This window comes from Pundamilia nyererei, unplaced genomic scaffold (genome assembly GCF_000239375.1).
Source record: "Pundamilia nyererei isolate P.nyererei 1_Seehausen unplaced genomic scaffold, PunNye1.0 scaffold00180, whole genome shotgun sequence".
In the NCBI taxonomy this organism is placed as follows: Eukaryota; Metazoa; Chordata; class Actinopteri; order Cichliformes; family Cichlidae; genus Pundamilia; species Pundamilia nyererei.
In genome coordinates, this window is record NW_005187581.1 from 867,428 (window position 1) to 884,181 (window position 16,754).

The 16,754-nt window shown below is 40.4% G+C and overlaps 1 protein-coding gene across 1 annotated transcript in view; it reads left to right on the forward strand.

Annotated features, from left to right (window-relative positions):
• mtnr1bb (melatonin receptor 1Bb) overlaps positions 1-3,074 on the forward strand; it is a 48,185-nt gene extending 45,111 nt beyond the window's left edge. The window contains exon 4 of the mRNA XM_005746618.1: positions 761-3,074. Coding sequence (XP_005746675.1) covers positions 761-1,183 — 423 coding nt within the window. The 3' untranslated portion in view covers positions 1,184-3,074. The remainder of the gene's footprint in view (positions 1-760) is intronic.
• The last annotated feature ends 13,680 nt before the right edge of the window (positions 3,075-16,754 follow it).

Below are 16,754 nucleotides of genomic sequence, written 5' to 3' on the forward strand. Positions count from 1 at the left end.
CCAATTTTTGCACATGTCGAGGAGCGTGTCAGGCTACATTTCACTGTGTGTTATGCTTGTATAACTATGCATGTGACAAATAAAGAACCTTGAACCTTGAAATAAAAATAAAAATAAATAAATAAACCAGTTAAAAATCAACAATGTGACACATACTTAAATAGAATGATTGAAGAACTTCATAATATCTAACCGACTCAAGAAAGAGTTTGATGCAGCACTTCCAAACCGTGATCAAAATACACTGTCATAAATGTAAATACGGATGGTTTACAGCAAAATGCAAACTACTTATTACACTCCAGAACAAGAATGCTAGATTAGACGGCCACAAAACATCTGCATAAAAAGGTTAACTTGTGCCAGAATAATAATAAGATGTACTATTGAGAAGGAAAGGAAGCGCTCATGACCTGAAACATACCACAGTATGGTATAGAGATGTCTCGCAAAGAAATTGCATATTCTAAGTGGCCAAGTCGGTCACCTGATCTCAGCCCAATAGAGCAATAAAAATAATCCTTCCTTTTAAGATCATGTTAGTTTGTCCAGTTACTTTTGAGCCTCTGAAAATGGGGTACCTTGTATAAAATTGGCTGTAAATACTAATCTGTTAATGCAATATTTTTGTTACAGCCCTTTGAATAAAAGCTGGAAGTCTGCACTTCAAAAAGCTCACTTCATAAAAATGCATTCTCAGCAAAGAATTTTTCATTCACATCATTTACAATTATGTCCAATATGTTTTCTTCATGTCCAGGTGCGTCGTAAAGTGAAGACAGAAGAAAGCCCTCGCCTGAGACCGAGTGACTTGCGGAATTTCATCACCATGTTTGTGGTATTTGTGTTGTTTGCCATTTGCTGGGCTCCACTTAACCTGATTGGCTTGGCGGTGGCGATTGATCCGTCCCGCGTGGCTCCTCGTATCCCTGAGTGGCTTTTTGTAGTCAGCTACTTTATGGCCTACTTCAACAGCTGTCTGAACGCCATAATCTATGGCTTACTGAACCGAAATTTCAGGAATGAGTACAAACGCATTGTCACCTCCGTCTGGGTGACTCGGCTCTTCGTGACGGAGACTTCACGAGCCGTCACGGACGGAAGGAGCATGAGGAGCAAGCAATCGCCGCCTCCGCCGCTCAATAACAACGAGTCAGTCAGAGATCGCACAAACAAAGAATGAAGTCTGAATTCTTGAGCCTATTAAATGCTAATTCCTGTTTTGTGTTACATCCAGGTAGTTGTGCAGCTAAAGAGTATTAAGTAATGAATGAAACTGAAAGACATGGCTTTGTTTTCTTGTAGTTTATCAAGATATGAAGAATTCTATCATTTAAACTCAGAGTTTTTACCAGTGATGGGTTTTAATAACTGTGATTTGCGTCAATGGAGCAAACCCTTTAGAGATTATATCTGACAGCTAAGCCATGTATTGCAGTTTCATGTTGTTATTACTCTAACAATCTGAATGACACATTACTAAAATGTGATATCCTTTAATGTCTGCTGCTGTAGACTTTAAGACATAATTCACCAAACTGGGTGGCAATGGTAACCACACACTTGTCTTTAGTAACTTCAGAAGCCTCAAATCGTAAAACTCGCCTCACCTGAACGTCAGATTAGTACAAGAGGAAATGATGTCTCACTGTTGATAATATACAGTATAATATCAGTTTGATAGAGTTTTATATGGTGAAAGTGCTAAGCCTAAATGCTGCAGTAGCATAATACTTAATACTGCCTGGTTTGACCTTCTTGCACTGCGAACAACAGGAAACAAAATCTTAGTAATAAACATGACAAATTAATTCAGGTGATGGATGGCACAAAACAAGTTGAGAGAAAAACTAGCATCAAACCATGTAATATGTGCTAATTGACATATCTGTTTTATTTTAGTGCACATGATGTAGCTTGTGGAGGATACCTGTGTGTCTGCTGATGCTGCTCAACCAATCAGTCACTCAACAAATAAGCTATGCTTCATATCTGCTATAGTTGGTGTGATATGGCTATCTAGGCTTCTTGTAATACCGAAGAAAAGACCCAAACATATACTTGTAAATTAGAGAAATTTCTATAAGTTCTATAAATGTGAAATAAAAAAAATTACATAAGGTGACCAGAAATGGTCATTTTGCATCATAATCAGTTTTGATACTACAGGTATTATGTTATAGTGAACCTTTTGTACTTTTGCTAAGGTAGAAACTCAGTACACACAGCATTAAATCCATCTGAATCTACAGAAATAAAAGTGCAATGCAATAACTTATTCAGTTTCATCAAATATCCAAGTGCAGCAAATGGACAGTTCCCTGTGGACACTTTCCTATGCAATTCAAAACACACTGTGCGCTCCAATCCAAGTTCTCCAACATAAGTTGCATCTGAAAACAGTATTAAGTTAACTCAGCTAGTTCCTAACCTTAGCACATCCATATTTCAAGAAGATGTCATGGTATATTTCTGATTTGCCGCACTGCTGCTCTCTAGACCGCATAATAACAAAAAGACTGAGACACACAACAAGTTCATGAAGCTGTTCTCCTTTCACTGCTAAAGCCCTGCGAATGCAGCAAGCAGTTTAGACTGGGCTCAGGTTCCTCTGCCTCCTACATCATATGCTGTGCAGTACGATGTAGTGGTGATATGTTTATTTATGCTGAAATACTTATGCAAAGCTTTAGCTTTTCATTTAATAGGTAATTTAGTATCTTTGCTTATTAATGCTGTTCGTGATAATTTTTTATTTAAAAAAAAAAAGCTGAATTCACCATGGATACACGTCGATGCTTTCATTGTGGAAAGTAAAACAAAGAGAAGCAATGAGAGTACATTAGTGAAATGTAAGGAGCGGGTCACTTGCTTGTAGTAAATTTGACAGGAGGATGACACTCATTGCCTCTTATCAGTAAACAGTGTTTTATACATCGTAGATGTCCGAGTAAGTTCTGTTCATATCCGTTTTCCCATCTCAGGGTGCCTACTGAACATTTTTCTTGTGATATGTTTTGTTGTCCAAAACATTTGCAGTTCATTAGCTACCTTACGAGGGAGTCTGAAGACATTTCAAAGGGATATTTTGTAAATTAGTGTTAGTGTTGTTTTTACCTGTGCTATGATGTTATCAGAGATGTATTAAAATGTGTTTTTTATGTATATTTGAAACTCAACAACCCCACATAATAACTATATTATTGGATTACTTTTATCATCTCTTCCCATTAACCCCATTATAGTGCATCTAAAACAACCTCTAAGGTAACTGACACGAACATTGCATCACTAAAAAATTCTAAGAATGGTGAAATAAGATGTGCATTAAAATGTAACAGATTTGTTTTTCTGCTTTTCTCTGACATTTACGTAAATGCACTGTTGGTGCACATTCATGTGTTCCTATACAGGCTGACGTGTGCAAAGCCAGACGCTCACAGATGCCGAGCTCAAAGTTATACCACAAAGACAGAAGTGTAAACCTAACAGACAGAGAGGGAATATTTCAAAGCAAACACTGAAATATGTGGTGCAGAAAAGGGAAGGCGGGGAAGAATAGCAGTGGTTTATTATTTTGTGTTTGAAAGGAAAACATATGGAGGGACTGTGCGGCTTCTTTGGGAACAGAGGAATTGGGAAGGTCACTTCCCCATCAGGGAAGCAGAAGTGGTGCCCAGGTCACTGGAGGAAAGAGAAAGTTGTAAAAACAACAACTAGAAAGGCGATGCTGGTATTGACAGAGAAAACTAATCTGGAGAGTGTTTTAGATGCACTTGGAGGGAGCTAAAGACTTCAGTTCAAACCAAAGAAATGGATGTAGGTGAAGGGGGTTATGTGCACATACACTTTATCATGATGTTGCTGGGGGACATTTTTAGAATACCTTCAGTCCCTAAAGTTTTTCTTTTTGTTTTTTCTTCAATTTAAAACTACTGCCTTATAGTTAATACAATCGTGTCAAACTTTTAAATATTATACGGCAAGTGCCATAGTGTCTATTAATAATGAACCCATTCAGCAAACCTGGTTTGCCTCCATACTGCTTCTTTTTATGTATTCAGGACAGCTGTCTATAGAAAGTTTTCTCTGCAGCATTGCACATAAGTTCATATGCAGACCTCAGGCAGGAGACTAAATTGCTGAAACACAAGAACAAGTGTTATCTTTTTTTTTTCCTTTGTGTCTTTGTCTTGTATACACTAGGGCAAAATTATGTAGCTTTGTTCATATATGTTCCCTGCGCTCACAGTGTGGGCCTATTTCTCCATGCCACCAAATATTACACATTCCTTGATAAATTAATGGTTTGCTGTAATTAAAATGCTGTTTTCCATCACCTACAGCACAACCTCACCAGCTTTACTTTTAAAACCAGCCACCATACTGCAGTTTCTCATCGGGCTTTACCACATGGCAGCAAGGTGATTCATCAATCCTCTTAAATCATGTAAATTGTATGATGAGTTTTTACATTGGCATGGTAACAGATAACTATCTTGAATGCACAGCTATTCCTAGAGCCTTATATTAAAGGCATCCTACTTTTTGATCACCATGCTGGACTGTGTTTGCACCAGGTGAGATGCTGCAGCAAAAGGAATAAATTGGTGCGTTCCAGCAGAAGTTATCAGTGCGATTGTGCTACGTGTAATTGTAGACGAATCAAAACAACATTTTAAATTCTGACTCACACAACTTTGGAATTGAAAAAGCTATTTTCGGCTTACTTATGAATGATTTACATACAAATTTACCTCAAAAAGTGAAGACGCAAAGTAAACAGTGAAGATCGTCACTCTGTTTTTCATTGGAAGATTAAAGCCAAGGTTTCTGTGTGCAACTAATCACTTTGAGTGCAGTGCTAAATGAGATGACACACACTGTCTGTCTGTCAGTATGGTGTTGGAGTCTCTCTCACACCTTCCCCAAATGCTGTACGCAATATTAACGCACTATTGACTTTCTAGTAAAAGTGGAATGTCCTAATCATTTTAAATGATCATTTCCACATTGTGATCTGTAGCGTGAGCCCAGGTGCCAGTTTGCATTTGAAAAAGCGAACACCCATTTGGCAGTGTAAACACATTCATCATTCATTCGCTTTACATCTTTCAACAGATGGGTTTCCAAATTACAGGCTACTACACAGATCACAAGATATTCCCAAATTATAACTTGATGAAGTCAAAATTTCATAAAATTAAATGAATCAGAGAGAAACACTCATATGGTGAATACACTTATTAAATCCGTTACTCGTTAAGCCTTCATAGCCTTTTAATGACTGCTGTGCAGCAGGCTGGCAAGCAAATATTAAAAAAGGTATCCACGAACACTGAGCTACAAGCCTACATGACACATTATGCCTCATATAAAGTTTTTATTGATTGAGGGATATTGGCACATGATGAACACGTTAACCCTGAGATGTCACTGTTCCTGTCTTTTATTTTGATCTGCACAAATTTCTTAAACAGCATTCAGTTTTGCATGTGTGTGAGTGCGTGTCTGTGTGTCACTAATAGATTATTTAAGAGCATGACAACACCAGCCGAAAAGGATGAAAGACTGCTCAAATTACAAGCAAAGCACTTTCTCAAAGAGGAAAATAAAATGATAGGCCTTGGGAACATAACTGAATGCACTTACAGTATCCTGTAAAGGACATAAAAAAATCAAACCACAGAAAGGGAGAGAGAAAAAACCTTGTGTATGCACCTTTTGTACTGTTTACATATAAGAAACCCTATATGTGTCATTTACAACTGTGACTACGACAACAATAATTAAATATTTGCAAAGCACAAGTGCTTTTCAACTGATTAACTTTTACGCTCAGTGGCCACTTAATCGTCTGCAGCTCATTAGACACTTTTCGTTTGTCTGCTGCCTGCAGTGATGAACTCAATCATCTAAATCTTTTCAGTCTTACAAAAGAAGTTGTGCTCATGCTGACCAGGTGCTGCAAAAGATGGAGAATTCATAAACAGTTTGTAACTATTTAAATGTGGCAACTGACTGTGTATCTTAATGTCCTAAATGGCTTTTGTGAAAATTTTTTTTAAATGCTTTATTACTTTTTTTGGTGTGAAACACCACCAGATTAAGCAGGACAGTTGCTATGTTACATTTCAGGTGTGTAGCCACTTGACTACTTGTGTCATGATAAATGTTTTCTGTTCCAGAGGCTGTGTGAATGTGCATGCTTGTCTGATGTTATTTATGACCGACACTAATTGGCAGGAATTCACAAATGGGGGCAGGATGCCCAGAGGTCTGAGTCTGAGTAACCAAAGGGAAATCTGTGGAATGTAACGAAATTTAAAATTTCATCACAAAAAAAAAAGAAAAAGGAAAAAAAAAAAGACAATGTTGTGATACTGAGTCTGCTTAAAATGAACTGTGTGTAAAAAGAAAAGAAAAAAACAACCCATGAATTATATGTACAATTCTCCTAAAACACAATGTTATGGAAAATAAAATTCATATATCATGCTTTGTTGGATTTAGTCATTGATGTGTTGTCATTTATTTTTTTTAAATCGGCATATTTTAGAAAAGATTTTTGTTGCTTCCCAGCACTTTGTTCAATTCAATTCAATTTTATTTTATTTATATAGCGCCAAATCACAACAAAAGTCGCCTCTTGTTCCATATAATATTTCAGCATGCAGCTAAAAAGGTTTCTTAAAAGCCTGAATTGACTAAAAAATGACTCATCTCTGTGTAGATGTGTGATTATGAACTTTATAAGGGTCATTTTTCTTTTTATGAGACACCCTCTTACTCTCCTAAGGTTTAGAATTATGACTGACCTGGGGCTGGAAAGCTTTTGCCAGCTTGTGGTGCATACTTTTGAACTCCCTGAACTCCCTGCCATTAGACTATGCCGCTTTGCACTCGCACTGAATGTTAGACTGGAAAAGGTGAAGATCTAAATTTGGGGGACTGCAAAGTTGCTTCACATTGCCACAGAGAGATAAAAACATTAAAAAATGTATACTTAATCAGAATCAGAAAGACTTTATTTATCTCCAAGGGGCAATTAAGAGTTAAGTCCATTTATCAAACCTATATTTAGATTCTTGAGCTCTCAATTAAATCACTTTAATAGAATAAACACAGATATTTTTTTTAACATAGCAGAGTAAATATAAGTGGAAAGAACTGTCTAACAGGGTGGCTGTTAGTCAAGTCACAGCAGATTAGATTGCAACAGACCGTGGGATGAGTAGCTGGAGGTGATTCAGCACCGGAGGCAAAGATTACGATTAAGAAATGAGGGTGTGGTTTAGAGAAACTTCTCCTTGCTCATGATGAATAATTGCAGGCGCTGATATCCAGATGGTAGTCTACTCACTCTCATTATCAAACGCAGTGCACACATCACTACTATAATGGGATATTAGTGGAAAAAGACAAATCAGCTGCTCCAATAGAAGCTACACAGCATGTAATATCACCTCATAAAACACTCTCTCCACATGAAATACTTTGTAAATTCAACATGACAATTTCTGGGGATATGATGTGATGAGATTTCAAAACTTAACTAGGTGAAACTTAAGTGTATATAATACTCTACAGACAGAAACTTGGCCCTTTTTAACAGCAACCTACTGATTAGGTAGGCTGGTTTTATATCAATGTGATTAATATGACAAGTGTAATTATTGTGTTCCCCTTTACTGTAATTATTACCACCCTGCTCAGCTCAGAAAAGATATATCCTCCTCAGTATTTGTTGTTAAGTGGCTACAGTGAATATCAAAAGTTTAAAAGATCAGCAAAGACTTTAAAGTCATATTTAAAGCTGACGTCTCTGCCTGCTGTAGACCAAAGCTCAACTCACTGAATGCAATTGCCTTCAGTAATTCTGATTAACATTTAATATGTAAAGGGGGACTTTGATTGCATCTAATGCATGGATTAACAAAGATAATCCATGCATTAGATTAATCCATGTATTCATTTTAGTCAGAAACAACAATATGCAATTTCATTTCATTTTAAAACTCCTAAGCTTTAAAATGAAATGAAATTAGAGAGCACTGTTTTCTGAAATTACATATCATCATCACAGATTAGGTATGCAAATATGAGGTAAACACTGTGTGGCCGGAGCTTTATGTAGATCGCTTGATTTACTTTTAATTGAAGAGGGTTTCTTGGGAAATCTTTTGTACTGGCAACACATATATCGTTAGCTTCATAGCATAAGTGCCTAAGTCATTTTTTTGTGTTTTCGGAAAACAAGAAAAAACTAATTTTCTAAATATCACATGCATATTTTTAAATATCACATGCATATTTTTAAATATCACATGCAATTTGACCAAAAAATGACTTAGGCACTTATGCTATGAAGCTAACGATATGTAGAGTCAAAAGGGAGCAAAATGCCACAATTCTGAGATTTAGAAAACATGTGCTCTAAACCTGTGTGCCCTTTTAACACAAGGACCCTTTCACATTTAAGACAGAAACAGCATGCCAGATACTCTCCTGTTGAGAAGAACTCAGCAGGTTTTAAAAAAGGAAACTTCAAAGCACTCGTGGTTTTTCATGATCTGTAATAATACATTTATATATACTGATGAAACGGACTTTAATGTCTTGAAAACAGTATTATGTCATAATTCTTGATTTTCTGTGATTAAGTATAAATGTGTTAGCACCTTAAGGGAAACCTTGACCTTAAAAGAACCTGCTGCACATCACTTCAGATTAGTCTTCTTTTTTTATCATTTTAAGGTGAAAGTATGAATTTTTTTTTCCAGCTTGTTTAAGCTTTTTAGTCAGGTCATATGAGGATTACTCAAAATCAAATATTCTAAACTAAGCCTTCATGTTTCATATTACACCACTGCATTGGGACTGTATTCACATAGCTGCCATATTACAACGTGCTTCATAACAAAATGCTAAAAACAAAGTTTCCTTTTCAAAACAGATAACAGCGTCAGTGCAACTGAATTAACAATGGTGTGACAGCTAATTACTTTGAAGAATTAGCCACAAGCCAGACAGAGCCATTATGAACAACCTGCAGTCATTCCAAGGAAGCTCTGTTAACACAAGTGAAGAATGAATGAAAAGGCACGAATAACAATTTCCAATACAGAGTGTGACACAATGGAATTTATCTTGGCAATATTTAATAAACAAAGCGTGAGATTTAACATGAGCATGCAAAGTAAAGGCTGGGTCAAAATCACCTCAAGGTTCCTAATAAGACTGACTGTCATGGTCTCCGTGCCTGCCCGGCCGGCCCCACAAGGCTACATGTGTTTTTTTGGTTTTCTCTCTCCCTCTCTGCCTGGGCGGAGCTCACTGTGGGCTCCCGCCCTTGGCCCACACACCTGTCAACAATCAGCGGTCATCACCCAGGAGCACTATTTGAGGCTGGAACACAGATCCTCTCGTCGCTGGATGATTGTACTAGAGACGTTAGTGTTTCTCCCAGCTCTTGTGAGCCTGTGATTCGTGATTTGTGTGTGACTTCCCTCTCTTCTGCGACAGACTTTCCTCCCCGTACCTGTGACCACCCCCCCCTCAGTCGTGTGAACGTGTGTGAGTTTGGGCAAGAAGACGTGAGTGAGTGTGAGAGAGCTTCCCTGTGATTCCCTGGAGTTTGGATTCCCCTTCACTGTATATATATTGTGCACTGGTGCTGTAAATAAACTGTTTTTGGAGACGCCTACCGCTCTGCGCTTGACTTCCTACTACCAGATTGTGACAGAATCATCCAGCCACGGAAATGGACTCAGCAGATTCGACGATCTCAAACTCCACCCTCGCCACTTTGGCCGCGCTGCTGGAGCGTCATGAGCAAATGTTTGTTCACCTTCGAGCAGAGCTTGCAAACCTCACTCAGGCCGTGGCCCGGTTAACACCGCTACCGACAGCTCCACCTGTCGCCGCTCCTCCGCAGGAGGCGCTAGCTCCAGCAGTAAGTGCCACACCACCTGCTCCCTCACCTGTTCACTATGACAGATTTCTTCCTACACCAAAAGCTTTCATTGGAGAAATTGATAAATGCGCTGGTTACCTTACTCAATGTGCCCTTCAGTTTTGCCAGCAACCACAAGCCTTTTCTATTGATGGTGCGAAATTGCTTATATTGTCCAGTTACTCCAAGGTCGTGCTCTGACCTGGGCGCAAGCTGTGCTTCAAGCAGATCCGGTCATCACTTTTACTGACTTTCTTGTTAAGTTTAAAGGTGTGTTTGACAGAAAGGCCATAACTGCCACCGCCGGCCAGCGCTTGCTTGCGCTCAAACAAGGTAAACGAAGCATGGCTGATTTTTCTATTGATTTTTCTACTTTGGCCAAACAGACGGAATGGGGAGAAGAGGCCCTTAAGAGTGCGTTACTTACTAACGTTAATGAGGAAATACAGAATGAACTGATGCTTCGTGAACTACCTTCCTCCCTAGATGCGCTTTTGGCTCTGTGTATTCGGATGGACGACCAAGTGCGCGCACACGGGAGTGCACGCACACGGGAGTGCGCGCACACGGGAGTGCACGCACACGTTCGGGGCATGAACCGCTGGATTTTTGTGGGACCTCTACTGCAGCCCGTGGGCCGCATGACGCCGACACCCGGAATGAGGAAGAACCCATGCAGCTTGGGCGCTCACAGCTGTCGCCCGCAGAGCACCAGCACCGCCTTGCTGCCGGTGAGTGCGTTTATTGCAGCCGTAAAGGCCATTCTGTCTCTTCCTGCCCGACACTGGCACCAGTGATCGAGAGGGTGCTGGTGGGCGATCTGTCGAGTGAAAGCCCTCTCCCCAGACTTCTCTTACTGGCTAAACTATGCTATCAGACTGTTTTTCACTCTCTCTCTGTGCTCATTGACTCTGGGGCTGAGCAGAACTTTATTGACACCTCGCTCGCCGGCAAACTAAACATCGCCTTGGAGCCTCTGTCACGCCCTCTCTGCGTTCATCAGGTCAGCGCCTGCACGACATCACTCATGTTTCTGAATTCCTTTCATTATCCCTCTCAGGCAGTCACACAGAAAGGATTTGTTGTTGTTTTTTCATTTAAAGCTCCTCTCACTCCGCTGGTTCTGGGTCACCCCTGGCTTGTTCTCCACAACCCACATATTGACTGGGAGAAAGGTGACATACTGGGTTGGAGCGTGAACTGCCACATGAACTGCCTCCGGGCTGCGGCTTCACCCGTTCCGCTTCCGCCCACGGCCTCATCGTCCGACACCCCGGACCTCATCAGAGAGGGGGATGAGTGGAAGACCGCGTTCAATACGCATCGGGGACACTTTGAGTATCTTGTGATGCCGTTTGGGCTGACCAACGCCCCCGCAGAGTTTCAGGCGATGGTTAATGATGTCCTTCGTGATTTTGTTAACCGTTGTGTGTTTGTGTACTTAGATGACATCCTGATCTTTTCTAAGGTTCTCGAGGAGCACCAAGTCCACGTACGGCAGGTCCTGCTACGCCTCCTGGAAAACCGGCTCTTTGTGAAGGGGGAGAAGTGTGACTTTCACGTGACTTCAGTAGTTTTTTGTGCCGCAACATCGAGAAGGGGGACTGATCCGTAGAAGGTGTGGGCAGTGTGGAATGGCCTACTCCTCCTGATCGCTGCCAATTGCAACGTTTTTTTGGGATTCGCTAACTTTTACAGACGGTTCATTCACGATTTCAGCAGGATCGCTCTCCCTCTTACTAAACTCACCTCTCCCAAAGTTCCCTTCCAGTGGGATCCTGCCGCTCAGCGAGCCTTCGCCCTGCTCAAGGAGAGATTCACCACTGCACCCATACTCCGGCAACCGGACCTTACATGGCAGTTCGTTGTGGAGGTGGTCGCGTCGGACTCCGGGGTGGGGGTGGTCCTGTCTCAAAAGAAGGACGGTAAGCTGCACCCGTGTGCTTTTTATTCTCGCCGTCTCTCTCCAGCAGAATGTAACTATGACATCGGGGACCGGGAGCTTCTGGCCGTCAAGCTGGCCCTGGAGGAGTGGAGACATTGGTTGGAGGGAGCAGCACAATCATTCATCGTCTGGATGGATCACAAGAATCTGGAGTACCTGCGCTCGGCTAGATGTCTCAAATCCCGGGTGCCAAGTGGGCGCTGTTTTTTGCTCGTTTTGACTTCACTATCACCTACAGGCGACCACAGGAGACCGAACCGGATCCTGGAAGCCTCTTCGTTCCTTCAGCCGTCCGCTCTCAGGTTCTCCAGTGGGCTCACACCGCCCATTTTTCATGCCATCCTGGGGTCCTTCGTACCTTATCCTTCCTCCGACGCTACTTCTGGTGGCCCGCTATGGCTAAGGATGCCAAGGAGTATGTGTCAGCCCGTTCGACCTCCGCCCGGAACAAGTCTTCGAACCACCCTCCACCGGGTCTCCTGCAGCCTCTCCCTACACCAACCCAACCATGGTCCCACTTTCTTTGGACTTCATCACGGGTCTGCCGCCCTCTGCAGGTAACACCACTATACTTACCATTATTGATCGTTTCTCTAAAGCTGCACACTTTGTCGCCCTCCCGAAGCTCCCCTCTGCCTTGGAGACGGCCCGGCTCCTCACCTCTCACGTGTTCCGGCTTTGTGCCGCTACGGACTGAGTCTAAAAAGCTGTCTCCTCCGTTTATTGGCCCTTTCCCCATCGACACCATTGTGAACCCTGTGTCTGTCCGCCTCAAACTGCCGCGCAACATGCGCATTCACAATGTCTTTCATGTGTCTCAGGTCAAGCCAGTGCTCTCCAGCCCGTTGTGCCCTCCTTCCAGGCTCCTGTTTTTTGGAGACGCCTACCACTCTGCACTTGAGTTCCTTCTACCAGATTGTGACACTGACGTGGCAAGAGGACCTAGAGTTTTATTCCATCTGCATAGTGGTGATACAAAACTGAGGAAGAAGCAAAAACACGGAAAAACAATAATGAACCCTGCGGTACACAGAACCCTGCGGTACACCGCTGACAAAAGAAATGGAAGAGGACCAGAAGCAGCTACAGAAAAAGATGATTTTGACATATACAAAAAGAACCCCTCCAAAGCAGACTCCAATACACCCACCCAGAATCTCATCCAATCAAGCATGATATGATTACATTCAATGACAAATTCATATATGAGGCATATGACAATCCACATTCATATATTAATGAATAATGGAAAAGGGCATAGTGTTTCATAATGAATAAAACATATATACAGAGCTTTTTTGTGAATTTGAACATTAAGCAGAAACATTTGCTCCAGAGACCTGTAATAATAAAGAGATGTGATTTTTATCTACAACAGCATCCAATGATGTTAATTGCTGTGAAACTGTCCTATGCAGAAATGACTTACTGTGATAATCCTTGCCTGCTGACTTTGCAAGTCTTAACAGCTATTGTTTAAATATTTTCTTGGAGCAAGATTTCATTCAGAAAAATGCCTCCAAAGCTACTGAGTCTGAATTGCTCTAGCCAGATTACAGCATGTGTCCTATTGCCAAAGCATGCTCCTCTTGTACTGCTGAAGAACAACAATTATGGTCACATTACTGTTCCATTTCAATACACTTTTAACTACTGTACTTTGTAACTGCTAGAAGTCCACTGAATTGGTGCTGCAGGAGTTGGTTCCCTGGTCTTTGCTGAGGACCACGGGAGCCTGAAGACAGTTGATAACTGCTGAGACCTTAAGCAGTGCCCGATGGTTGTCATGGCAACAGACACTGCAGACACCAACCTTTCTCTGTAATAAAATAAACAGCCCTAAACAAACCAAAACTGTAAAGCAGCCAAACTGTCATGCTCTTCTGAATCTGACTGGGCAGACTTCAGCAGTTGAGATTAGGTATTCCACTTTTCATTTTCTTTTCAGTCTGTTTTTATCACAGAATGATATTCAAAGTCAGTGAATGGTCAGCTGCCATCAAATGCTGTCAGTTTAGGCTTCTCCTGGACACACTTGGATCTCTTTGAAGTCAACTGGAGAGTTTTCTGCTTGGAAAGCCATATTTGCCTCACTGAAATATAATTTTCAGTTTACTCTTTAACTGTACTTGTTGGTGGGTTCTTTTGTATTTTTTTTTAAATATTTATTTTCTGATTAACATTTAATGTGTAAAGACTTTGATTGCATCTAATGATTGCATCTAGTTTTTATTTTATTTGGTTTGATTAGCTCATTGCCAATCTATACACTACTTCACTGATAATGACTCATGCAAATAGGATCCATTCTAAGAAGGCAGTGCATCTTACATTTGGTTGACAGCTGTTTTTGCCGTCCAGTGCTGATGTTCACTTTTAAATACAATTTCCAGACTTCATTAACTCATCATGTTGTTCTTCTCAAACCCTAGTTTCAGCACATGCACTGAAAACCTGAACTTTTTCAGGCTTTTTTTGCACTCATGTGTGAATTGGGTCAGTATAGTAATTGCCCAGTGGACTGACAGCAAGAAAGTACATGTCGTGTGTACTGCCTCCTGACAGTTTAATCAAGTCTCACTCTTGCCTAAAGCAGAGTAGTTTCAGTAATGAAAGAGTATTTTCTCCTGTTGTGTGCAACATTTGTCAAACGACAAATATAGAAAATACTCCTCTGTGTCCTCTGTGATATACTAGTGACATATATATCACTTTAAATTTATTGACAAAGAGTCTAGAGAGTAAAATACAAACTGTGGAAATGACTATCTACTTATGTTAAAGCAAAATATATTCTGCCCAACCATGCAGCCAATGCTTCATTTTTCAACAAGTAGTAAAAGCTGTGATGAACAGGCTTGTTCATTGTTGGAATACTGCCCTTTTCTACAGCAGAAATGCTGTCACTATATTTTTTCTGCGCAGTCCTCTTTGGACTGGGTTTGCTCTCGGCTTTGTGGTAATATTGATTTAAAGAAAGGGACAAGGATTTGTTCTAATATGCAGCCACAATTAACACAGAAGTAGTGTAACAAGATTTAAATAAATTTGAGTAACAGACAGTGATTATGGTATAAATTGTGGCAGAGTAGCCTGCACTGTTTCTGTTTGTATGTTCACCATGAATGGGTTTCTACCAGGTGCACCATTTCAATCCCTCAGCCCAGTGACATGCAGGTCAGGTGAAATGGGAGCTCTGAATGACACGTGTTATTATGAGTATGAATGTGTTTGTTTGAGATAGAGCGTAAACACATGGTCAAAATGGTTGAGAGGTGGGATACACTCTTGCCCAAATGTGTCCCTGAACAGGAAAAGAATAAATGGGTTGTTCCATATGAAAACAAAAAGGACAAGCTACTAGCCAACACTCCACTATTAATCCGCTTGTATCTCTCACACAATGCAAATATGTTATTGTTGTTTAAATGTTAAAAATATTCAATTGGTGCCCAGTAAAACCAAATGCAAATTCAGCTCAGGGACTCACTCCACTTTGCCTCGTCTTTCTAAAAATCACTTCACACACCATCGTACTTTCTAAATATCTCTTCTCAAGCCCTATATTATCCTCTTCTAATTCTAGCATGCACTCCTATAGTTTTGATTACAATTTTTTTTAGTATTGGAGAATTCTTTAAAAGGTCACAGGAATACTTTACAGTACACACTGTCATCCAACATTATGTCTCTTTTGCAAACACATTGTATTTGGCTGTGAATTAAATTAGTTGTTTAAGTGAAAAGCCAAGACTGACCTTATGTGAGACATAGATATGGAGCACTTGAAAAATGCAAACACAGAAACTATTCTTCTGTGAATTTAATGCTCTTTAAGCAATTGTTTATTGTATTTATTTATCCAGAATAATATTTGAATACAATACAGTATGCCATACAAGTTATTATACGTTTGCTAATATGTGACTTACCTTTAAGATGTTTTATGTGTTGAATTAATTAAGGAAGTTTGTGTTTTTTAAGCCTAGGTTATGTCCTTTATCTTTAATAGAAGCACATGACTGGCTAAGCAGACTTTCATTTAGACCCTGGCTTTTTGCCCTCTGCACTCTTTTCAGAATGAACACAAAGGTGAAGCTTTTGAAGCTGCATGCATGAAGGACATTTAGTATGACTTAGCTTGTTTGTTCAGAGTAAAGTACATAATTATGTGTTAAGAATTTTTTAATTTATTATCATGTCAAAATGTCAGTAAATTATCATTAGTGCCTTTTAGCAGTCTCTTCTTCATTGAATTTAAATTACTTTTACCAAGGATGAAAAAGTGGTTCTGAATCTGTTTTTCCTTCATTTATTTTCTCTCTTTGCTTTTCTGGCTTTTGCTGTTTGTAACAGTATTTTTAAAGAGGATTTGAGGAGAGAAATTTATGTGTGTTTTGACCAGCAGCTTGGTGCAATTTAACTGGAATGTGATAACATTACTACCGCAGCATTGGCTAGTGTAATGGTCAATAAATTAACTGACTGCAGCATATCCTGTCATGGTTGGCTGTGTGGTAGGCAAGCAGAAGTGGTGGACCCAAAATTGCAGGACTCTTGGAGATGGGAATAAACTGAAAACGCAGCTTTATTGCTGGAGGAATGATTATAACATGTAGAACTCAAACAATAATAATAATCATGATAATAAATTGGAAAATGATAATAATAAACTTAAAGCGCTGGGTCACCGACCCAGGACCATGACAGTACCCCCCCCCCTCAAGGGCTGGCCCCCGACAGCCCCAAAAGACAAACAGACCACCAAGCCAGGGTGGGTGGCGGGAGGCACAGGACGGAGGGCCCAGAACAGAACAAAAGAAGAGCCCCCCCAGAAAACCAAAAAAAAAGTCC